Source organism: Drosophila rhopaloa, unplaced genomic scaffold, assembly GCF_018152115.1.
Source record: "Drosophila rhopaloa isolate 14029-0021.01 unplaced genomic scaffold, ASM1815211v1 contig_4, whole genome shotgun sequence".
Classification (NCBI taxonomy): Eukaryota; Metazoa; Arthropoda; class Insecta; order Diptera; family Drosophilidae; genus Drosophila; species Drosophila rhopaloa.
In genome coordinates this window covers 145,306-171,409 of record NW_025335134.1, presented here as the reverse complement: position 1 = coordinate 171,409, position 26,104 = coordinate 145,306, and the positions used below count along the sequence as shown (strand labels likewise).

Here is a 26,104-nt window from a genome sequence, read left to right as displayed (position 1 = left end):
AAATAATTAAAATCGAACAGTGGCTGAAAGCCGCTTTAGGAAGAGCGAGCTCAACCTGTATTGGCACTAAAACTGGGGATGCCTGGTGGTGAACTCTGCAAAGTGCGCGTCAATGCCAAAACCTGCAGTAGATGTAATTAAGATTGTCCGCCCATCTTCCGTGAAAAGCAAGTTTACAAATGCTGACAAAGCGGCAAACTATCCGACGAAATTTATGAACCCTATCCCCCGGTTTCTTATTGCTTTAACTTCATTTCAATCAATAATTCTTGAGATACCAAAGTTTCCAGTTTTTATTTTAGCACGTTGAAGTTTTGAAAACTCGTTTCCATTGTTTTTTGTGCACCGAAAAACTAAACTGAAAACTTTTTTATTCTACCGTTCTCTACTGATACCGATATTAACATTTAACAAGAAAAGCTAACTTCGGGCGGAGCCGAAGTTGATATACCCTTGCAGAAATTTCAGTAAGTTATGGTATTTCCAATCGTTCAGTTATATGGCAGCTATAGGATATAGTGGGCCGATTTGGTAGGTCGGATTGATAGGAAAATCACAACTTTCTAACTTTACAAACACCAAAGTTATGGCATTTCCGATCAATCAGTTATATAGCGGCTATAGGATATAGTCGCCCGATCCTTATGAAATTTGGTAGGTCGGATTGATTTGCCAAATATAAAAACCATAAAAAATCCCAACTTCCTAACTGTAAAAACACTAAAGTTATGGCATTTCCGATCGTTCAGTTATATGGCAACTATAGGATATAGTCGGCTGATCCTTATAAAATTTGGTAGGTCGGATATGGCAGCTATAGGATATAGTCGGCCGATCTCGGCCGTTCCGACTTATATACTGCAAGTTTCAATTCGATATCTTTAAAACTGAGAGACTAGTTCGCGTAGAAACAGACAGACGGACATGCTTATATCAACTCAGGACACGATCCCGATCAAGAATATATATATTTTATAGGGTCGGAGATGTCTCCCTCAGTGCTTTGCACACTTTTGATCAAAATTATAATACCCTCTGCAAGCGTATAAAAATGAAGTAGCACTGTTTTCGTATGTGATAAAGATTCGAAGATTGTCTTTTTTGTCAAAAAAATGTGTAATACAACAACAAAATACATGGAAAAAAGAATAAATAAGTACTGTTTTAATTTTTATAATACTATTCAATAGCCCAACAAATAAAAAAGAAAAATCCACGAAATTTTACGTATTTTTGTTTTGTATTTCTAATTAAATTTGTTCATTTCAATAAACAAATCAAAACAAGATAAAAAGCTAAGATAGCTCATGCAAATCATATTTTAACATTGAAGTAATATAATTTCAAGTTAATCCACTTGGCACAAAAAAGATAATCCAACCTACCAAGTCGGGGTTATTAATCTCACCACGAGATTATAAATAAAGACAGTTCCAAGCATCGTTCTACGGCTAGCTGCGATCCTAGTCCAGGCGCCGTAAAGCAAGAATTAGAAAGTTTTTATGTACTGATTTACTGCTGTAAATATGTATTTCGTATTGTGGACTTCCGAAAAGTTTTAGTGACATCGAATTTTTTTTGACTTCATTTATATATATCCGTGGACGATATATGTATGATAAGAAAAGTTTAGTTTTGCAAGTTATCTACATATATTGTAAGTCTAAATGGCAGGGAAAATCTTAATACTGCAGGCATACTTTAACATCATAAGTACGCGAGAATGACAATGACTTGTAACTTATATGGTTGTTAATAAATAGTAAAAAGAAGCGAAACAAGACGGCTGCCTTGTGGGGGAGGAAATATATACACTTGCCAGAAAAAGTATGCGTACAAACATGTCCAGCCACTTTGAAGTTAAAAAATTGTTAAAAAAAAATCTTAAAAATTGAATTTCTATTTTAACAGATAGTGTATTTATTCACCTTTCCTTTGATGTAACTCTTAATTTCTAACACTTATATTTTTCCTAATATTAACAAAAATGTACAAAATGGGCTGATTTCGCATCAGAAAAAGTATGCGTACAAAAGGGAAATGGAGAAGTTCCTCAGGGAAAGAAGTTTATGTGCACTTTTTAATTTGCCTTTATTTTCTCTAAAGTTAACGGTACAGTTTTTGTAAGTACGCAGTTTTGTATTCTTATCTTTTATGAACATCTCCTAATTCAATGGTCCTCTTTGGGCTTCATTCATTGTTCCGTTTTTAATAACATGTGCTAAAACTTGTGTTTTTAATAGGAAATAAGTATATGTGCAAATTGAGATAATTGATAGCGGGTAAGCTAAGAAGTGTGATCTAAAAATATTTTTTAATCAGCGGAACGTTAGTAAAATAGATTGTTTATCCTTGTAGAATAAAATAATTAATATTAAGTTTGATTTTACGGTAGAATGCCACGTGGTTTACAGTTGTGAGAGGAAGATCGCGGCATGATCAAAGGACTGGCTGAATCTGGCCAGACCATTTCTTATATTGCTGCTCAGGAATACAATTAGTAACTTCCTTAAAAATCCGGAAAGTTATGGAAAAATAAAGCGAAGCGGCAGGGCCAATGAAATCGACGACCGGTGCAAGAGACAAATTCGGCGTCTAGCTGTTCAAGACAACAAGTCTTGCATGGAAATAAAAGGTCAACTGAATCTAGACGTATCCATAAGACGTATAAACCAAATTTTGAACCAGAACAAAATGGTTACATATGGTTCACGCGACGCTGTACCAAGGCTATTAAAGCGTCACATAACCGCTCGTCTACAATTTGCTGAGCAATACAAATTTCGGTCGGAGGAGTTTAAAAAAGTTATATTTTCGGACGAAAAAAAGTTTAATTTGGACGGTCCTGACTCCTGCCAAAAGTACTGGCGCGACAAAAGGCAGCCACGACATAAACGAACCACGGTGGAGGATCATTAATGGTTTGGGACGGATTGGGTATGCTGGGAAGTATCCACTTTGTTTTATACCGACTAGAACAAATGCAAAAATGTATATAGAGTTACTAGAAACAGGGCTCATCGAATTTGCTGGAGACATTTATGGGGATGAGTGGATATTCCAGCAAGGCAACGCGCCAATCCACACAGCTCGTAAAACTAAAGACTTTCTGCCAGCTAGAAAAATACCACTATTGCAATGGCCAGCGATCAGCCTGGACCTAAACCCAATAGGAGCTCTTTGGGGAATACTTTCTAATAAAGTTTACAAACTGGCGTGCAGTTCGACACAGTTAATGACCTCTAAAAGGCTTTGATCAAGGAATGGGATCAAATTAATCCGACAACTCTGCAAAACTTGACAATGCCCAATCGGTCGGATTAATCAAATTTTTATTAAGGAAGGAAATCATATAAATTATTAAGAAGTCTATTTAAATTTGTTAAAAAATTGTTCAACTTGTATTTCGAATTTTCGTGCAGTATGCATATATACTTATTTCATATGAAATTAAAGTTTTTTATTTAATTTAAAGTTAATCTAAACGTTTACGAAAAATATATTATTTTTTTGTTAATATGTATTCAAGCAATATAAAAAAATTTAATCAAAATCATAAAATAATTATTTTATGTTTTTTAAAAAATAATTTCAATGCACATATACTTCTTTCCCTGAGGTATACAAAATTTTAAAGTACAGTAATTTTCTAAGAACAATCGAATTTGAATATTTTAGTATTAATTGCAAATGTCTAAGTTTTTCTAAATCCAATCTACTGCCTAACCACTGTAATAGAGTTTGTCGTGGCGACTAACACGGAATCTTCCTAATGAACGGTTGATAACAATCAAGGAAAATCAAGGAAACTGTCACGCAAAATATATTTACGTGTTGGATGCTGCTATGGAACGGATCGTTGTTCTAAATTATGTGTCCACTAAATTAAAATGATTAGCTTAAATTCTTATTTGTTAAATAAAAAATTGACGTTGAATCTTTAAAGTTCCTTTAATTTCAAGCATGAATCCGCCATCAGTCTTGGTCAAAAGTTTTTTTTTTTTTTTTTTTTTCCTTTATATATTTTTTTTGTGGCAGTTACTCGAGAGAGCAAATGTCGCATCTATACAGATTCTTACTCTATGAACTAAGCAAGTACCTACAATAATATCTTTTACTGTCTTCTCAAACTTTTTGAATGATGATCACATCCTAAAAATACTTATTCAGACGAAAACTCTACACAAGGTGCAGACATCTACCATTTGTACACTTCCTAATTTGGCAAACAGGGGAATCGAAAGTAATATAATATTAGTTGAAATCTGACTCTCATTTTTTCGATCGGATTTTTCATATAAAAGTTAAAAAGGTTGTTGGCGACTATTTCAACTTTCATAAGAGCGAATAACTCAAGAATTTGAACAAGTCAAAAAATCTTTATTTGATAGATGAAAAATGGTAAAGAACGTTAAAAAAGGAAAAAAAATATGTAATATCAGGTTGTCAAATATCTCCCTTCCGCTTTTATTTGGTTTTTGAATTTGGCTGCTTTGTGCAAAGGGCTACACATCGGTATCGGGCAATGCTATATATCGATTGAAATGTCTTGACATAACCGCTATTCATAACAAGTTTTTTTCTTGCGTTGAAAAGTTATACATGGGTAAACATGGAGTTCGCTAACGCCGAAATTCGCGCTGTTTTAAAGTTTTCCAGTCACCATCCGCTTCAAAAATGGGTCGAGTTCATTCCGTTTCAGCAGCGTATTGCAGGCGTTGATTCTGTCCAACAGGTTTTTTTGCGTCGTGGTTGAAGGCCAGTGAATCGTCCAAAACAGTGGCCAAGCCGGGATTGACGGCAGGAAAGTTTTGCTCTGTGTTTGGTGGGATTGGAAGGGAGTCATACACTATGAACTGCTCCCATATGGCCAGACGGTTAATTCTACCATCTACTGCGAACAACTGGACCGCTTGAAGCTGGCGATCGACCAGAAGCGACCAGAATTGGCCACCAGGAAGGGTGTAGTGTTTCACCAGGACAACGCAAGACCACACACTTCTTTGATGACTCGTCAAAAGCTCGGATTGGAGATTTTATCGCATGCACCATCCATATAGGCCGGACATATAATATAACAATCCGTTCACTGTATCAATTTTTATAAAGCATTGAATAAAGACCAAAAAAGCGGAAGGGAGTCATTTTGTAACCTAATATATTAAAGAAAATTAAAAAATAAATAAGCATTGATTAGCGAAAAATCATAAATATATTGATAATGTTTTGCCAACGATTTAATTTTCAATTTTTAAGTATATATGCCATATAGCATGAGATGATTCACTAAAAGCAAGAAAACCGGTCGCTAAATACTTTTAAGGTAATAATTTATTTTTATACCCTTGCAGAGGGTATTATAATTTTGGTCAAAAGTTTGTAACGCAGTGAAAGAGACGTTACCGACCCTATAAAGTATATATATTCTTGATCAGGATCAATAGGGGAGTCGATATAGCCATGTCCGTCTGTCCGTCTGTTTCAATACTGTGTGTGAGCTCAGTTTAAAAGCTAGCGATCTAAAACTTTCAGAGTCAAGTTGGTTTTGTGCGTCTTGGTTTGTGCGTCTTCACAGAGAACGGTCGTGTTTTTGTTTTGCGCTCCGAATTTTCATTTTTCTTATTGAAACCACCGGGGTTTACTTAAATCTCTTCATTGTAGCTACACCTTTAAGTGTTTTCTAACAACTTTCCGTTCGCTTCGCGAGTGCATCGTTATTAACTTGTGTTTAGTAAACAAAAAGTTTTTATCATAATTTAATTCGGTGCTGGTTTGTTGTTATTGTTTTCTATTGCCCCTCTTTTCAGTCTTTCTCTTCGTCGTTGAGCGCTGTTGGAACGGCACGCACTCCAACGGTCAAATCTCTCAGAGGTGTTTTATACCGGAGTTAATCGGTTAATAATCCCGCTCTCTCTCTCTTTTCGTTTCTATATCGTTTCGTGGTGCCTAACATCAAAGTTATTCGGTGTTTCGCTCCCTCTCTGTCGCTCTGCTTGATCTCTCATTAAAAAGTTCTTGAGCGCTTTCGATTTTTTTGTCCGCTATAGTGCACAGTGGTCCGTGGTCAGCGAAAATGGCTTTCTGTTCATTAAAAAATTGAAAGAAAGTTATCTCGGCGGGACAGCAAAGTATTCCCTGCCATACATGTGATAAAATTTATCACGCAAAGTGTCTTGGCTATTCTGGCCTGGTTCGTGATGCCATCGATAAGAGGAGTGGCCTGCGCTACTACTGCGATGAATGCATTGTATACGAGAACCAGGCAATAACTATTAGGCGGCTCACAAAAAGCAGTGTTACGGAATTAATCCGGAACTGCCGTAAAAATACGGACCTGCTCGTGGCGCTTGAGTCTCAGCTCACTAGCCGCATGCTAGCTGAGCCCGATTCCCCAAAGCGCAAAAAAGTCGCGGTCGGTGGGCATTCGACGGCAGGTGCTGTGCAACCTGCTGCCCGCGATTCGACTCCAGCTCAGCTGCCAATCTTAGGCGCCACTCAAATGGTACTAAGATCGGGGGCAAAAAGTGATTCGGTATCCGAAGTTGCTGGAATCGATGTGACTCCGATACGTACTTCCGCTCTGTCTGATCAAAATAAAGTAGTGGCCCCAACACCTCATGTAGACTTAACGTCCGGATTACCGGCCGATACTGGTAGTACAGATACAAATTCTGTAGTACCAAAAAGGGTTGCATGTGTTGTACCAAAAACGGTTACTTGTGTTCGGGTGCCCCAGCTAAAACATGTATTTGTTTCACGGCTCGCCCCAGACCTCTCACCATTGGATATTACGGCTTATATCCGTAACAAAATCCAAGTTGATGATTTGAAGGTCGAACAATTTAAATTTTCTTATGCTAGGAAAGTATCATCATTTAAGATTGGTATTCCTTGTGCTCTTTTTGCATCTGTGTGTTTTTACCAGTTTCTGGCCCGAGGGCATATTTGTAAAAGAGTACGAAGCTAAGAGAAAAAAGAATAGTTCAGGGGAAATGGAAAACACCATTAAAGAACCATCCCCAGCGCCCTCCACATCCTCTTCTGTCCCAAAAAACTAGCCTCCTCTTTTCTTCTTTGCTATCAGAATACAAGAGGCTTACTTAGTAAGCTGACTAAATTGTATTCGGATAGTTTTTCTTTCCCATATAATATTATGGTATGTACAGAGACCTGGTTAAGGCCGGTAATTCTTAGCTCCGAAATTCTCCCGGGTAAGTACACAATTTATAGGCTTGATCGTCAGTCCAGACGGGGAGTCCTGATTGCTGTCGACTCCACCTTTTCGTCTGAATTACTAACTTTCCAAGAATTTTATGACATCGAATTCCTAGGTATAAAATTATCGTTTCCCGGTATTTTTGTATATATTACTTGTTCATATATCCCACCATCATCTGAGTTCCCTATTTACGCAAATCACCTTTCCGTTACTCAGTCCATTTCCAAAAAACTGTCAGATCGAGATCAGTTAATTGTATTAGGTGATTTTAATATACCTAGTGCGACACGGTCCCCTGACGAAAACTCTAATATTTTACTTCCTTTAGCGCAGCATGACTTTATTGACGGCTTGCTTGACATTGCGCTATCCCAAGTGAACCATGTTAAGAACTCCTTAGGACGTTTACTGGACTTGTGTTTTGTTTCAAATTCAGAAGGCGTTTGCCTATCAAGAACGTCACCACTTACACAACCGGAAGATCCTTATCATCCAACTCTAGAGCTGACTGTAGACGCAAGAACAGAGCCGAATAAAAAATCCGAAAAGTCGGTTAAACGAATCCGCTGCTTTCGTAAGGCAAATTTTCATATTTTAAATACTTTTATATCCGGCTATGACTGGTCCGAATTTTATTCATGCACTAACGTGGCTAAGGCCGTTAATATCTTTTATAATGCATTGAATTCCTTCTTTTATCTGTGTGTTCCGTTATACTATCCGTCAATTTCAAATAAACCTCCATGGTTTAATAAAGAGTTGTCACACCTAAAAAATATTAAGTCCAGACTTTTCAATAAATTTAAAATGTGCGGTTCACAATCTGCCTTCTCTCGGTACCTAAGGGCTCGGTCAAATTTTATTGTGTTTAACGCCCGGTGTTATAAAAGCTATTTGACTTGTTGTAGGGTCCAATTTTCACAAGATCCAAAACAGTTTTATAATTTTGTTAACACTAAGCGTAAATCAGCCTGTTACCCTGCATCACTATCATTCGAAAACTCTACGGCAAATTCTGATCAGGCAATTGCCGATCTATTTGCCCAGTTTTTCCAGACAACATATTCTGTTTCATCCCGTCCAAATCCGTCTTATTCAAATGCCATACCCAAGTCGAACTTGATTTTTTGTCCGAGGTTAAGCGAAAGCTTCCTTCTTTTGGATCTTCATAAAGTTAAGCCTGTCTATTCACCGGGTCCGGACGGTGTTCCAGGCTGCGTGCTGAGGTACTGTGCTGAAACTCTGTGTAGACCTCTGTACAAATTGTTTACCTTGTCTTTAAAAAGATCTCATTTCCCACTTATTTGGAAGGAGTCATTTGTCATTCCCCTTCATAAGAAAGGAAATAAATGCAATACAAGTAATTACAGAGGCATATCCAAATTATCCGCCATCCCAAAGCTTTTCGAAAACACTATTACACCCCATTTGCAACATCTTTGTAGATCGATTATATCTCCATGTCAACATGGATTTATAAGGCGAAGATCTACGACGACAAACCTCTTGGAGCTAACGTCTTTTGTAATAAATGGCTTTAGAAAGAACATGCAGACTGACGTAGTTTACACTGATTTTAGTAAAGCGTTTGATTCAGTAAATCACTCGCTTCTTGTATTAAAGCTAGACTTATTAGGGTTCCCATGTGATCTTCTAACATGGATCTCAAGTTATCTGAGTGGTAGCACTCAATGAGTCCTCTTTAAAAACTTGATCTCTGATTTGATCCAAGTTACTTCAGGCGTCCCCCAAGGAAGCCACCTTGGCCCACTTCTTTTTACTTTATTTATAAACGATCTCCCTCTAGTCTTGACAAAGCCGCGTGTCCTTATGTACGCAGATGACGTTAAGTTATGCCAGCAATATAACGAAATTTCTAGCAGTTCAGACTTACAATCTGACCTAAATGCTTTTCAAACATGGTGTTGTGAAAATCTTTTGGATTTAAATAGCGCTAAGGGCAAAGTAATGACATTTTTTCGGGTGAACCCACAATATGCAACGTATACGCTGGGTGGTTGCGCGTTGTCTAGAATTACGCATGTTGATGAACTTGGCGTCCTCCTTGACCCTAAACTTAAGTTTTGTGACCATATTACTTCTATGGTGAATAAAGCCAGGGGAGTACTTGGATTTATTAAAAGGTGGTCAAAGGAATTCGATGATTCCTATGTTACAAAGACTCTGTTCGTTTCACTAGTCCGTCCAATCATGGAGTACTGTTCAGCAGTTTGGAGTCCTCAGTATGGTGTACATATAGACCGGATAGAGTCTGTGCAAAATAACATTTTATTATTTGCTCTACGGGGCCTTAACTGGAATGCAAGCCTTATTTTACCATCCTACTCTAGTAGACTTCTCCTAATTAATCTACCATCCTTAGTAAACCGTAGAACGATGCTTGGCACAACTTTTATCTATAAACTTATTCACGGGGATGTGGAGAGTCCCGAGTTACTGGGTCGCATAAGCTTCTCCGTGCCTAATAGAATTACCAGGAACTATGTTTCTCTTACATTAAATATTTGTAGATCTAACTTTGATATGCATGAACCGTTTAGAGTACTGTGTAACGACTATAATAGACTATACCACATTATTTTTACTACCGACTCTTTGCTAAGCCTAAAATCGTTAATTTTATCTTACTTAGCACAAAATTAGTATTAGTATTAGTCTCGTACGTATTTCTAATCTTAGTCTGTCCGCTTCTACATTGTGCTTTTAACTTCTCGCGATCTCGTTTTTACGCCTATTAGGCTCCGCGCGTAACAAGCACTGCTTGGTGTCGTAAGGGACACTTGTTTGCGCTGATCATAATGCATCAACGTCCGAAAAAAAAAAAAAAAAAAAAGTTTGAAAACAGCCCCGATCGGATGGCTATATCCTATAGCTCACATAGGAACAATCGGATATAACTTGCAAGAATGGAAGATATTTCACGCAATGTAAAAGCTATTGACATAAATCTTTCCAAATCTTATTTTTTTACGAATACCTTGATCAGGGTTAAAGCGCGTGCCGATCGGACGTCTATATCATATAGCTCCCATAGGAACAATAGGGTGATATCGGTCCAAATTTGATGGTTTTCAGAATATTTCGTGCAGTGTGTAAGCTATTGACATACATTTTTCCAAGTCCTATTTATTTCTCAACATAATCTCCTTTTAGCTCGATACACTTGACCCAGCGATGCTTAACTCGTCTGAAAAATACGTTTTCTCGAGGTCCGCAAAATAGTCCTCTGTGGCGGCGACGACCTCCTTATTCGACGCAAATTTCTGTCCAGCGAGTGACTTTGTCAAGTTTGGAAACAAAAAAAAGTCACACGGTGCCAAATCTGGAGAATATGGTAGATGGGGTAGCAGTTCGTAGCCCAATTCGACCGACTTTGCCTTGGCCTTGGAAGACCACTTTTTTTGCCAAATGGGGCCTATTTTCTGCAATTCGGAGGAGAATCGGCCCAATAACTCGGCGTAATACAGCCCAGTGATCGTTTTGCCCTTCTCCAGGTAGTCGATGAAGATCACACCTTGTGAATACCAAAGAACGGTGGCCATCTCCTTTCCGGCCGATGGGACAGTCTTCGCATTCTTCGCCGCGTGAAGTCCACTGATTCGACTGTTCCTTGGTCTCTGGTGTGTACCAGTGGATCCATGTTTCGTCCAAAGACCAATATAATCACTAAGATGCGTAACGCCCATACATTGGTTTTGCAATATGCAGCTCGTTTTTTGGTGGCGACGAAAATTCCGCTCTCTGCGCTCGCACAAAGTTGAGAGCGTAAAAATCTAAAAATAGAATTGCACGAATAAGGAAGTGCGTATGTGTGCGTATTTGTTCGAGAAGACGACTTTCGTCCAGAAATCATTTCTGGACTAAGAAACTAATTGTGTGTCAAATGAACTTCTATGATTGAACAGGATGATTATTTAAATTGCATTTATGTATATATGGCAATTAAGCTTGATGTAAAACTTTTTTATATACCTTAAATATTAATATCTGCATATTTAATTCATAGTTTCGTTTTATATATTTAAATTAAAGCTAAAAACATAAGTTTTAATACAAAACATATAAAACTGCTTGATTAAATTTAAAAATATTTCAATAAAGTTTAATATATTTGAATATACTATGATTGTTAATCAAAAACAAAGCGAAGTTTATTTAAATTGAATATATTTAAAAGATATTTAAATTTGTATATGTCGCTTTATTTTTTATCCATGGCTGTTTTTATTAACTTTAAAATGGAAATATTAAATTTAATTTTTATTCAAATATATTAAATTTTGATCTAATGACTTAAAATATTTAAAGTAAATACGAATAACATCATATCTAATATTATCAACCTGCACTTAAATCTATTCTTATTTACTCAAGCAGTTTTATATGTTTTGTGTTAAAAGCTATGTTTTTATAATTAATTTAAATATATAAAACGAAAAATTTAATTTAATATGCAGATATTCATTTTTATTTATCCATCGTTTTTTTGTATACCTAATAAATATTTAAAGCTAATATTATTATTTTATAAAAAGTTAAACTATTTATAATAACACGAATTGAATGCTTAATTATAAAACTAAGCTACAGGATATCCTATTTATATTTAATATTACGTACATATGTACATATTTATAACTTTTTTCCAAGTTGTCGAAAGCGTTTTGTTATATTTTTTAGAATGTTTTTTCGGTGCCATTTTTTTTTTAATTTTTCCCCTTTGGGTTTCTTGTTTTTCTAAATAATTAAAATAGTTAACTTACAAATATTTATATAAATTTAATTTATATTATGATAATAATTTTATATAATGTTATTATAATACGTATAATATAAAAATACCACATATTTTTTAATCCATATATTTAAAATACAATAAATATAAAAATATTCATCCTGTTCAATCGCAAAATTTATGAGGCTCCTAAAAATCGTTCACAAGTCGCATGCTGAATACCCTAATGACAATTATTCCAATGTGAAGTCATGTATGAAATAAATTATGTTATTTTTTTATACTTAGATATATTTGGTCATTACTAAAAAATATTATACATTCGAATAATTAGTAAATAAAGTTAATATAAAGGCAATACAAAATAAGTATTTTTAATAATGTTATAATTTTAAAATAAAGAGTATATTTCGACAGCGCGCTGCAGCGAATTTCTTCGCTTGTGAATACATGTGCACACATACATTCGTCGGCTGTCGCAGTATGCGTGCAAAGAGCGGCTGGCTTTTGAGCGCTCTCTCGCTGGCTTTTGGGCAGAGAGCGAAAAGCCAGTTGAAAAGCCAGCACAAAAAATTCGTGTGCAAAAAAATCGTATGGCGTTACGCATCTTGGAGTTTATATTGGTCTTTGTTTCGTCGAAGGTCACGAAACGACGCAGAAACTCCTTCGGATTGCGCTTAAACAGCGTCAAACGCTGCTCTGAAGTGGTCTCACGGTTGCGTTTGCTGTCCGGAGTGAGCAATCGCGGCACCCATCGCGCCGACAGCTTTTTTATGCCCAAAATTTCATGCATGATATGACCCACGCGGTCTTTTGAGATGCCTACTGTCTCAGCTATCTCGCGTATCTTTAATCGGCGGTCTGCCAATATGAGACCGTGGATTTTTGTCACGTTATCCTCCGTTTTTTTTTTGTGCGTAGCCAGAGAGACTTTAAAGACTGGGAAAGTTTGAAGTTAGCCTTGTCACTGGAGTTCGGAGTGCAGGTATCTACAACCGAGATTCATCGCAGGTAGCGAAAGCGTCGTCAAGCTAAGGGTGAATCATTACAGGAGTTTCTATATGCGTTAATGGAGATAGCTAAACCGATACGTTTGGAGGATGAAAGTATTTCGTAGAAGGTATCCCAGCCGAATAAATCCATACTGCATCAGGCTAAAAATCTGAAAGACATGAAGTGGCAGATCGAGGCATACCAAATGGCCAGAAGTACATATAAGCCAGAAAGCAAGCATACTTTTCAGGGTGGTAATGAGTCAGCCAAGGAAAAGACAACAGAGTAGGTTAGAAAATGTTTCAGATGTGGAGATCCATTTCATATGAAGAGAGATTGTCCAGTGCAAGAGAAATGTTTTAAATGTAATCGGCCAGGACACCGAGCAGCGCAGTGTAAAGCGAAGGTTCGAGTTAAAACAGAAGAAAGAACCAATGTGGTCCAGGCAGGGTAAGTAAACCCAAAGCAATCTCATGCACCAGTTGCTTGTGGTTTGGAGGTAAAGATACATGTTGAATTTAAAGCCCTTGTAGATACAGGAGCAGAACTATGCCTAATGCGTAGGCGTGTATTTTTAAAACTGAGTGTAGGCGTTGGCAGTTTGATGGGCAGGCAAAGAGTTTCAACAGGAATTGGAGAAAGTCAGGTGCTAACTTTCGGCAGCTTCAAAGCGCCAATGTCGCTGCAGAAGTAGAGTTCTTGGTGGAGAATTATAAGCCGATAAGAAATCTCAGTTCGCCACTGGAGATGAAGATTTTGTTGACATACGAGTTGCCGGTATTTCAACATAACCAAAAGATAGTCGATGACCAGGTGGTGGATTCTTTCACGTTTCTGTGTCACCAGAATCTCAAAAGTACACATCGTTTGTAACCATGAGTGGGCAGTACGAGTTTATGTTTGTACCTTTCGCCATCACGAACTCCCCAGCGGTGTTTACTAGGTTTATAATGGCAGTCCTACGAGATGTGATAAAAGACGGTGATGCAGTAGTGTATATGGATGATGTGATCATTGCTAGCAGGAGAGCTGAACAGGGCGTGCAGAAATTAAAGCGAGTCTTGAAGGTGGAAGAAAAAACGTTTGCGCATTATTTGGAGCAAGTGTCAGATATTAAAGAAGAGAGTAGAAAAGGTCACAATCAAACCAGGTGAGGAGAAAAAAAAGAGCGGTGGCTGATTTTCCGTTTCCTCGCGATAAAAAGGAAATCCAAAGGTTTGACGTCGTATTTCCGAAGGTTCGTAGAAATGTCTTGTGTTTATGTAAACACATGCAACAAAGTGTTATATCCCTTAAGTACTCTTGGTACAGTGGGTATTGGTTATATGTGTAAATACTACATCTTCATCCTTTTAAAAAATAACGTGAAAAAATTAAGTTATTTTCTATGTATTATGTTTAAAGCTTGGAAATTGGAAAATTTGGAAAATTTAAAAATGTTTTCATTATATATTATTTTTGTTGGTTTCTATATATTTTTTAGAATCAGAAAAAAATTTATAATTGTTTTATATTTTTTTGTATATTAGAATATATCATTATAACTTATTTGGACCATTGCACAGTGGTCGAGCTTGTATGGAGCCGTTGCCATAAATACTTCTAGAAGTGCTACGTTATGAAACTTTTACCAAAAATCTAAAAAAATATTATAAATATATGTTAGAAAAATTGGCCAGATCGGACCACTATAGCCTATAGCTTCCATAGGAACGATTTTCTCAGTGGTTGCGTTCACATGAGAGAGCAGTCATTAATTCATTTCTTGTAATCGTAACAGTCTGAACTTTTTAATGTAAGTTATTTATAAATTGGAACTGTAATATAAAAGTATGGGAGTGATTACTCACTCCACCTCCCACGCCCATCTTCCCAAAAAAATTTATAACAAGCAAAACGAACAATAATAAAAAATTTTATAATAATTAAATGGTTTCATCAAGTAACAAAATATTTGACTCTAGTGGAGTTGACTTTTCCTTATAATTTACTTTTCTTTTGTCTTCTAATAAATGGATCGGAACTTAAAAGCAGTCTGTTAAATAAGTCTGTATTTGAGGCGATCCTTGAAATTTTGCGTGTATGTTGGAGTCGGAATTTTGTAATATCCTTAATTCTTGCTTCAGCGGCTTCTTCTGAAAGTTCTCCAATCGATTGTTTATCAAATTTTGTTGGACATCAGTAATTACTTGTCGTAATTTTCCAGCGAGTATGCCTTTTTTGGAGCACCATATATTAAAAATATATAGGCGTACGAACACACACTGACTTATGTTGCCTATGAAATTAAAAATTGTTATACACAATGTAAACCACAAGTAAAGACGAAGACAAACACACAAAACAAACACAGGGGCTCTGCTGGACAAGTTTGACCTTGAAGAAATAAAAAGATGCGTTAGATTATTGATTGTTACACACACATCTGCAAGTTTCTGCAGCTGACTTAAACACTTTTATTAAGTAAAAACTCTGATTAATACAATGAACATAATATCTATGGGGGAATTGGGGGGAACACAACTAAAACTTTAGGTAAACCTAAAAAAGACGTTCACAAAATACACAACATAAGTCAGTGTGTGTTCGCACGCCTATATATTTTTAATATATGGTGCTCCAAAAAAGGCACACTCGCTGGAAAATTACGACAAGTAATTACTGATGTCCAACAAAATTTGATAAACAATCGATTGGAGAACTTTACCTTCAACTTCAAAATTGCATTTTGAATAATGAAAATCGGATCACTATATCAAACGTTTGACAACTTTGAAGCGCAATTTTGTTTTGTAAAAATTCTTGCTAAGTACAGCTGCGCTGCAAAAATGTACACATGATCACGCTTTGCATTCTATTTTTAGAAAGTCCCGTTAGATTTCCAGACAAAACCGGTTTGCCATCAAGAAGTTTGAACATTTTAGAGACAATTTGCTTGCACTTTTTTTCTATTCGTTGTTATCACTTTTTTTTGATTTTTGGCCTCTGGCGGAACCACTGTGCATTGCTATTTATTTAGTTGAAAACTATGAATAAAAAGTCTTTAACCTATCCTTACTGTATGTTTTTTATTTCTATCATCAGAGATTATGATGTTATCTCTTTCTCCGATGTCTTTAATAGTGTAGGGACCTGTATATTTGAAATATAACTTGTATCCAGTTTTGTTTTTAAGCAAAACTAGGTCTCCTATGTTGATTTGAATATTTATAGTTTTCCTATCATATAATTCATTATTTTTTGTCTTATTGTCATCTATCATTATTTTGTGTCTTTTGTTAGCTATTTCCAATCTAAATTTAGATTCCTTAGCATAGTCATCTTCATTGTAGAATGGTTCTATTCTATCTATGCCATTAAATTGAATTGGTAAGTTGATGCCTTACCAAAAAATAACTCAGATGGACAATAATCATGTGCCATAGAGGGTGTCGTATTGAAACAGTATACGAAATATTACGTATGGCTATACGTCCCAATCAGATTTATCTACTGAAATGTAGGATCAAATGAATTTATTAAGGGTTCTATGGCTTCTTTCGACTTTTCCAACTGTTTGGTGGCGGTGTGCAGTAGATGTTATATTGTTTATTTTTAAGTGTTTGCAGAAGTTATTAATTATTGAGTTTTTATATTCTGTTCCCATGTCCGTTATGAACGTTTTTATTGGACCGTAGTTCAGAATAAATTCTTCAAAAATAGCTTTGACTACAGTTTTTGCATTTTTATTTTGTATTGGTATGGCTACTAAATATTATATTTGGTCAAATCGCATATTAGTGCATATTCGTTGCCATTGTTCGATTTTGGTAGTGGACCAATTTTATCCACAAACTCACTAAGAGCTTTCGATAGGGTGAAAGCTCTTAGTGGAGTTTCAGTTAAAGTTAATAGGGTCTTGGTGTGTTTAGTCGTTTTATACTTTTGGTTTTTAGGACATTATTTTTCCAATAATAGTGTCTCCTGACCTTGGCCAATGCCTGTATGACCTCCTTGTATTGGATCATCATGGAATGTAGACAATATAGCATATTTTTCTGTGTTATTCGTTATTAGGGTCACCGGGTTGAGAGGCACTACTCTCAATGATTTCAATATCTTATTGCACACTTTTTTTTTAAATTATCAACTGAAACATGTTCAAAGATATTTTCCCACGGTGCCAGACCTTTGGTGACATACCATATACGAGGGTGGTCCAATAAGTACTTAGCCTCCAAAAGAAAAACGAAAATTTTGGAAAAGTGGCCATTTATTTCTCAACATAATCTTCTTTTAGCTAGATACTCTTGACCCAGCGATGCTCCAACTTCTTTAAACCGTCTCAAAAATTCGTTTTCTCGAGATCTGCAAAATAGGCCTCTGTGGCGGCGACAACCTCCTCATTCTACGCAAATTTCTGTCCAGCGAGTGACTTTTTCCAGTTTGGAAACGAAAAGAAGTCACACGGGGTCAAATCTAGAGAATATGGTGGATGGGGTAGCAGTTCGTAGCCCAATTCGACCAATTTGGCCTTGGCGAGGGCGGAAGTGTGAGCCGGTGCGTTGTCATGATGGAAGAGCACTTTTTCTTCGCCAAATGGGGCCGTATTTTCAGCAATTCGGCGGCCAATAGGCCCAATAATTCGGCGTAATACAGCCCAAACGCGGCACCCATCGTGCCGACAGCTTTTCATGCCCAAAATTTCAGGCAGGATATGACCGACACGGTCTTTTGACATGCCTACTGTTTTAGCTTTCTCGCGTATCTTCAATCGGCGGTCTGCCAATACACTGAGTCAAGGAGTACAAAGGTTTCTCTGTTCAAGTTGCAAACCGGCCTTGATATGCGTGTTTCGAGCAATGCAGAGTGAAAAGAAATTGATTGAAGAGTGTTTGATTTCCGGGCTAGACGAAGAAAGAGAGAAGTTGCGAGGGAAAGCAAGGCAAAATTTTGTTGCTCTTTATTCAATGCTTTATAAAAATGTATACAGTGAACGGATTTAGCTAAAATATGCGCCATTTTGTTGGAAAATGTGTTCCCATTTAGACGGCAACTTTATAATACCCCCCTCGTCGAAACCATTCCACCGCGGTTCGAAGTGATAGAGTACGATCCCCTAAAACACCATTAATTTCACGGAAAGATTCTCTAGCGGATTTACCTTTTACGAAGGAAAACTTTAAAACAGCGCGAATTTCGGCGTTAGCGAACTCCATGTTTACACATGTATAACTTTCAAAGCAATAACCAAACTTGTCGCGTCGTTTTGTAGGTTATGTCAAGACATTTCAATCGATATATAGCATTGCTTTGCACAAAGCCGCCACAAGATATAAAGCGTCTAGTTACTACTAAAGCTCCTGGCATGGAAGCGATTGATCGCAAAGTAGCAAAGGCTTTGCTTAGCTCAGTCATTGCGCTGTCTCCTCCTTAATGCTTGCTTTAACCTTGGTCATTTGCATCACCTTGGAAACGTGCATTAGTCACAATGGTGGCAAAAAAATAAATTCCTGCCCGGAATCCTATAGATCGATTAGTTTTCCAAATCACCAGTTTGGTTTCCGTAGTCGCCATTGTGCCATCGAACAAATGCATAGTTAACCATGTTTTGGGATAAAATTCCTCAACCACTGTTTAAGATTGAGCTGGCCCCAGAGACGAAACCTCTAAAGAAAAATGCAGTGCATCCTATTTACAATCTGAAATATCTCCTTCACCGAAGAATCACCGAAGAGGAAACGCATAAGCATGAATTAGTTACCGATAAATATACATATGTACATATAATAATTTTATAATTTTAATCTTGGAAAATAACAAATTGTTTAACCTCTATAAAGTACAGACAAAAAATATTCGAAGTGATTTTCTTAAATTTATATTACTATTTTAAATCAAGAAGTAAACTTTTAATGATTTTTAATATAAAAAAAAATTATAAAATTATTTATCATTAAACATAACATTCAAAACAAGTGTCATAAAAAACGTTCTGGTTTCTGTCCCCACCCCTAAAATTCAATCGTCGGTAGGGTATGCAGGCACCATCCGCTCGCAGAACAACAACCAAAGCTGATTTGGTTTGAATATTTCTGAACCACTAAGCGCAGACACCGACTGCGATGTGCCCTGTTCCTATCTCATTAGATTGATTTATATTATTTGGAATACATACATATATGCAAAACATTTTTCTGCTCCACTGATTTGAATTTGTAAACCAAGATTAAATATATGCTGAAATATTAAAAAATATACTATAACATATAATATTCTTATTTTTATCATTAACCTAATAGTGAATACGCCCATGTTGTTAGGGTACCAAGTCTGAAAAGTAGCAAAAGACAAAATATTCTTGCTGCATCGAAATGAAATGATCACACACATGCACCCCTGTATGAGAATGCATGAACACGCATACATACAAAGCCCAATTCAAGCGCAGGCCAACCTTCTTCAAAATGCGCGTCTCTGCGACTGAACGACCGAACTCGAGCGCGAGCGTCAAAATAAGAATTAGAACGAGAGCGAAAAAACCCGAAGGCACACGAAGTGGCGGGGCCTGCCGATTCCAGCACTGGGGCCCCCCGATTGAAAAATTTTGTGACCAAATTCGTTGTATGAAATGGACCAGTCTATATGTTGTATGGTTAGTGATATGACCCACGCGGTCTTTTGACATGCCTACTGTCTCTGCTATCTCGCTTATCTTCAATCGGCGGTCTGCCAATACTAGATCGTGGATTTTTGTCACGTTATCCTCCGTGGTAGCCGTTTTCGGGGCACCTGGGCGTGGCTCATCAAAAACCGACGTGCGACCACGTTGAAACTCGTTAAACCAATTTTTGACGGTCGCCATCGAAGGAGAAGAGTCACCGTATACAGCATCCAAGCGCTCTTTGATTTCGCTGCGCGATTTCCCTTCCAAAACAAGAATCGAATCACAGACCGATATTGCTCTTTCTCCATTTTTCTAAAATCCCGATTCACGTCCGATTCCACACACAGTCAAATCAAAACTACGAGTTCGATTCGGCTGAAATTTCGACAGTAGCCGTCTAAGAGAATGTACTACATGATAGTAAATTTATCTTGCGATAGTGACGCCATCGGGCGGTGAGGCTAAGTACCTTGCAAGAATTGATGATATTTCGCGCAGTGTAAAAGCTATTGACATGAATCTTTCCAAATCGTATTTTTTATGCATACCTTGATCAGGGTAAAAGCGCGTGCTGATCGTACGACTTTATCCTATAGCTCCCATAGGAACAATAGGGTGAAATCAATCCAAATTTTATGTTTTTCAGAATATTTCGCGCACTGTATAATTTATTGACATACATTTTTTCAAATCGTATTTTTTATGCATTTCTTTGATCAAGGTAAAAGCGCGTGCTGATCGGACGTCTATATCCTATAGCTCCCATAGGAGCAATTGGGTGAAATCGGTCCAAATTTGATGTTTTTTAGAATATTGCTGTATAAGCTGTAGACATAAAATTTTCGAAGTCTTATTTATTTACGCATATCTTGATCAGGGTAAAAGCGCTTGCCGATCGGACGTCTATACTTAAAGCTTCCGTAGGAAAAATTGTTAAAGGTTGCGAAAATATCCCTTTTTTATACCCTTCCAGAGGGTATTATAATTTTGGTCAGAAGTTTGAAACGCAGTGAAGGAGAACTTTCCGACCCTATAAAGTATATATATTCTTGATCAGGATCAATAGGGGATTCGAAATAGCCATGTCCGTCTGTTTCAATGCCGTTTGCGCGTTCAGTTTAAAAGCTAGCGATCTGAAACTTTCACATTCGTCCTAAAACATGTGTACGCAGATCAAGTTTGAAAATCACCCCGATCGGACGTCTATATCCCATAGCTCCCATAGGAACAATCGGATATACGAGGGTGGTCCGATAAGTACTTAGCCATCAAAAGAAAAACGAAAATTTTGAAAAAGTGGGGATTTATTTCTCAACGTAATCTCCTTTTGGCTCGATACACTTGACCCAGCGATGCTCCAAGTTCTTTAACCCGTCTGAAAAATGCGTTTTCTCGAGGTCTGCAAAATAGACCTCTGTAGCGGCGACGACCTCCTCATTCGACGAAAATTTCTGTCCAGCGAGTGACTTTTTCAAGTTTGGAAACAAAAAGAAGTCACACGGGGCCAAATCTGGAGAATATGGTGGATGGGGTAGCAGTTCGTAGCCCAATTCGACCTTTTTGGCCTTGGCGAGGGCGGAAGTCTGAGCTGGTGCATTGTCATGATGGAAGTGCACTTTTTTCTTCGCCAAATGGGGCCGTAATTTCTGCAATTCGGCGGCGAATCGGCCCAATAATTCGGCGTAGTACAGCCCTGTGACCGTTTTGCCCTTCTCCAGGTAGTCGATGTAGATCACACCTTGTGAATCCCAAAACGGTCTCTGGTGTGGACCAGTGGATCCATGTTTCGTCGACGGTCACGAAACGACGCAGAAACTCCTTCGGATTGCGCTTAAACAGCGTCAAACACTGCTCAGCGTTTGTTGTCCGGAGTGAGCAACGACATCTTTCTCATGCCCAAAATTTCTTGCAGGATATGACCCACGCGGTCTTTTGACATGCCTACTGTCTCTGCTATCTCGCTTATCTTCAATCGGCGGTCTGCCAATACTAGATCGTGGATTTTTGTCACGTTATCCTCCGTGGTAGCCGTTTTCGGGGCACCTGGGCGTGGCTCATCAAAAACCGACGTGCGACCACGTTGAAACTCGTTAAACCAATTTTTGACGGTCGGCATCGAAGGAGAAGAGTCACCGTATACAGCATCCAAGCGCTTTTTGATTTCGCTGCGCGACTTCCCTTCCAAAAACAAGAATCGAATCACAGAGCGATATTGCACTTTTTCCATTTCCGATTCCACACGCAGTCAAAACAAAACTACGAGTCCGATTCGGCTGAAATTTCGAAAGTAGCCGTCTACAAGAATGTACAACACGATAGAAAATTTCTCTTGCGATAGTGACGCCATCGGGCGGTGAGGCTAAGTACTTATCGGACTGCCGTCGTACTAGTTAGTTTTATTAAGTTTTTCCACATATAATTTGTGAAAATAAAATAGGTATAAAAGTAAAGCTTAAAGATTTTTTTTTTACAATTTGGTTGGTCGTTTATTGAGCCCTGAAACTTCTTTATTTTAGACAATTAAGGGCGGCTACAAAAATAATTTAAAAAGCAACATATAAAATTAGTGGTAACAATTTGTTGACGTTACCAAAATCTAGTAACTTATCTTGGGGTTTTTGTTATAAGACATTACCACAAAAATCCTTTTAATACTTTGTACTCTCATTGGAAACATTTTTTAACAGTTGTTTAGACATTTTGTGGGACTTATGCCTGGGGACTGTGCAGGGCAGTATTTGATATATCTGGTCTCGGACTATTTACCCACAGCAAAGGCACTTTGTAATCAAAGGTATCAACATCGATGTGTCGATTTATTCAAATGTATATCATAATACTTGATGCTCTGAGGATGTATTTTTGTACAAACAAAAAGGTTTCAATGGAAAAGATTTAATACTGACTGTACATACATAATAATGCCAAATTTTCCGCACGACTGTTATTAATCTGCATCCACCAGGCGATCCGATTTAGTCATGTCTGCCTTTCATCCCTTTCTACGCAATCTTGTATTTCAGTCTTTAAGCTATCTGTTTCATTCATTTCCCAAATGTCTTCTGTCTAGATTTAAGATGTATCATATATCAAACTTACAAAAATCGGACATATAATCTGATAGAGTCATATTTTACAACTACAGGAAAATCTAAACAAAAAAATATGTTTTTAACAAGAAAGGAAGCAAACTCCGAGCCGAAGTTTATATACCCTTGCAGTTGTTACAAATCTACAACATTTCGATTTCTATGCCTATATTACTAAAAACAATGAAGCTATGTCGATTTGCCATTGTTTCTATGGCAGCTATATGATATGGTTGTCCGATTTTAATTCAATAAAAACCATAATTCCATACAGACAAACGGACGGACAGACTGACATGGCTAGATCGACTCTCCTGGTGATGCTGATCAAGAATATATATACTTTATAGGGTCGGAAATGTCTCCTTCACTGCGTTGCAAACTTTTGACTGCAAGGGTATAAAAAACATAACATTGTTATAATGTTATCTGCTAGGAACTTATATTTTTTGGATAGAGAGGTATGGGAACCAAATTGGTTGCTAAGCGTTTTCTTGCTTACTTTTGTCATACATACTACCTATTATAAATTAATAATTGAAATTAACTTTTTAGTAGCTTGGAAAATTAATGTACTTGCATTTTAAATAGTACCTTTTGATCCATGGACTGCATTGGGATAAAATAAGTCATTTTTTGAAGTAGATGGTTCCGATGGCGGTGACTTTGAATTTTCGGTAAAACTATCTTTTGAATGTAATATATATTTATTAGAATTGATTTCTCTTAATGTGCTTTGTTCTTTTTTTAACGTATGTAAAAGCTGTGCACGTCCTCGACCGATTGATATGTTTATGTGCTGCAGAGTGGTTAGAAGATCAGTTCCAATACATTTTTCTAATCGAAGAGATCCTCCACTGGAACCAGAATGGTCCACATCCAAACCACTGTCGATTTCATGATCATCACCTGAAGACGAAATTTCCGAAGTGCGAGTCTCTTGATTGAATAAACCTAGCAAATTTCCCCTGCCTGACATACTCTGAAAAACAAGAAGAATTAAAATAAATAAAATTGTACATTTGAAAACTTTTTTCAATGCCGAATTTATATACACGTTACGCATAGATGTTTTTAGTATCAGATTAAACATATTTAAAAAACAACACAACAAGTTGCTGCAAATTTTGATAATATAACTATTTTGCCTATGTATTGCCTATATTCACTCATGTCTCACTAATGCCCACGCCCAGACTACGTTGGCGGAATGGTGTATCCGCCTCGCACGAAAGAACGGAGAAGCAATAAGAAATAAAACAAGCGTGTACCAACAAATAATCGTTATAATTTGAATATTTAAAATAATCTGCGACATATATTTTGATGAAAAATCACGAATCTGGTCAGGATTGAAAAAATTTCTTCGAGAGTCAAAAAATTGTGTTTTCGGGTTTTTTAAACCACTATAAATTCAAGAAAAAGACGAAAACACACTTATTTGATTGTCAAAAGGAAATTTTTTGAAATCCTTTTCTTGAAGACCGTTTTTCTGGCCAAATTCGTGATTATTGCATCAAAATATATAAAAAACCTTAGCTTTCATTTTAGCATTCATGTATTTAATATTTATTTAATAAAAAGGCATAGAAATCGAAATGTAGTCGATTTGTAATAACTGCAAAGGTATATAAACTTCGGCTTGCCGAAGTTTTTTTTCTTTCTTGTTTTATACATTTTTTTTCTATTGCATAATAGTATACACCCTGTGTATCACGGCGAAAAGGCTTACACCCCGCACATTGTACGAATAAAAGTAACACATTTTGTGATCTCTAATTCTTTAAATGCTAAAAATGTATATTTTCGTCATTTTCTACTGTTTTTGTATCCTAGCATTTCATTTAATTTTAGTTGTAGTTTACCTAATACGCATATTTTAAAAAATGGTGATGTATAATTAGATTTAAATCGACGGCTGTGTCAGAAAATTGTAAGGTATTGAATGTATATTTTACTTGAATTTCTATATACTATTAGTTTTAAAATACAGTAGAATCCGATTATAGCGACTTTCAAGGGACCGACGATTTTATGTCGTTATACCCGGAAGACGCACTAACAATATAAGTTTGTATGGGGATCAACCAAGCCCTCGAGTTTTCATCGCAATAACCTGACGGACACTATAAGCGAAGTCGTTAAAACCGGATTATACTGTACTTAAATGAAAGATTTGTTTATATATATGACAAAGATCCATTATCTGAGTCCTCAACTGGACTTTCGGCGAAACGTTTTTTGGCGCGTGCCATGATCTCGAATTTCAACTCAAGTCGGTTCCTTTTCAATTCCTCTTCACTCATGTCTCACTAATGCCCACGCCCAGACTACGTTGGCGGAATGGTGTATCCGCCTCGCACGAAAGAACGGAGAAGCAATAAGAAATAAAACAAGCGTGTACCAACATATAATCGTTATAATTTGAATATTTAAAATAATCTGCGACACATATTTTGATGCAAAAATCACGAATCTGGTCAGGATTTCAAAAATTTCTTCGAGAGTCAAAAAATTGTGCTTTCGGGTTTTTTGAACCACTATAAATTCAAGAAAAAGACGAAAACACACTTATTTGATTGTCAAAAGGAAATTTTTTGAAATCCTTTTCTTGAAGACCGTTTTTCTGGCCAAATTCGTGATTATTGCATCAAATATATAAAAAACCTTAGCTTTCATTTTAGCATTTATGTATTTAATAAAAAATGAGAATTTGATTTGATAAAATTATTCGATTTCTGGAATTTCTTCATATCTTGTTTGTTAAAGCAACATATTAAGGGTACTGTGCGCTGTGAATTTTAAATGAGCTGCCTGTGATGTCCTCTCCCATTAAAATATATTTTGAAAAAATATAAAATCGATATATCGATATCTTGAATTGATGCTCCGTACGCAGATCAAGTTTGAAAAGCGCCCCGATCGGATGTCTATATGCTATAGCTCCCACAGGAACAATCAGATATGACTTGCAAGAATGGAAGATATTTCCCGCAGTTTAAAATCTATTGACATGCATCTTTCAAAATCTTATTATACCTTGATCAGGGTCAAAGCGCGTGCCGATCGGACGTCTATATCCTATAGCTCCCATTGGAACAATAGGGATATACACGCTATTGACATAAATCGTTCCAAATCTTATTTTTTATGCATACCTTGATCAGGTTAAATGGGCGCACCGATCAGACGTCTATATCCTATAGCTTCCATATGAATAATAGGGTGAAATCGGTCCAAATTTGAGGTTTTCAGAATATTTCGCGCAGTGTATAAGCTATTGACATCAAATTTTCCAAGTCTTACTTATTTACGCACAACCTTGATCCATAAGAATAATTGTTAAATATCCCTTTTTTTCTATTTTTATATGTCGGGTATAAAAACTTCGGCTTGCCGAA

General features: G+C 36.8%; 1 protein-coding gene across 2 annotated transcripts in view; it reads right to left on the bottom strand.

The window, feature by feature from the left end:
* Window positions 1-26,104, bottom strand: part of LOC108038995 (protein argonaute-3) — a 555,323-nt gene that overhangs the window by 495,945 nt on the left and 33,274 nt on the right. For both annotated transcript variants that reach the window (XM_044461511.1, XM_044461512.1), the window contains exon 2: window positions 23,298-23,685. In XM_044461511.1, the coding sequence (XP_044317446.1) occupies window positions 23,298-23,682 (385 nt within the window). In that variant the 5' untranslated portion in view covers window positions 23,683-23,685. The remainder of the gene's footprint in view (window positions 1-23,297; window positions 23,686-26,104) is intronic.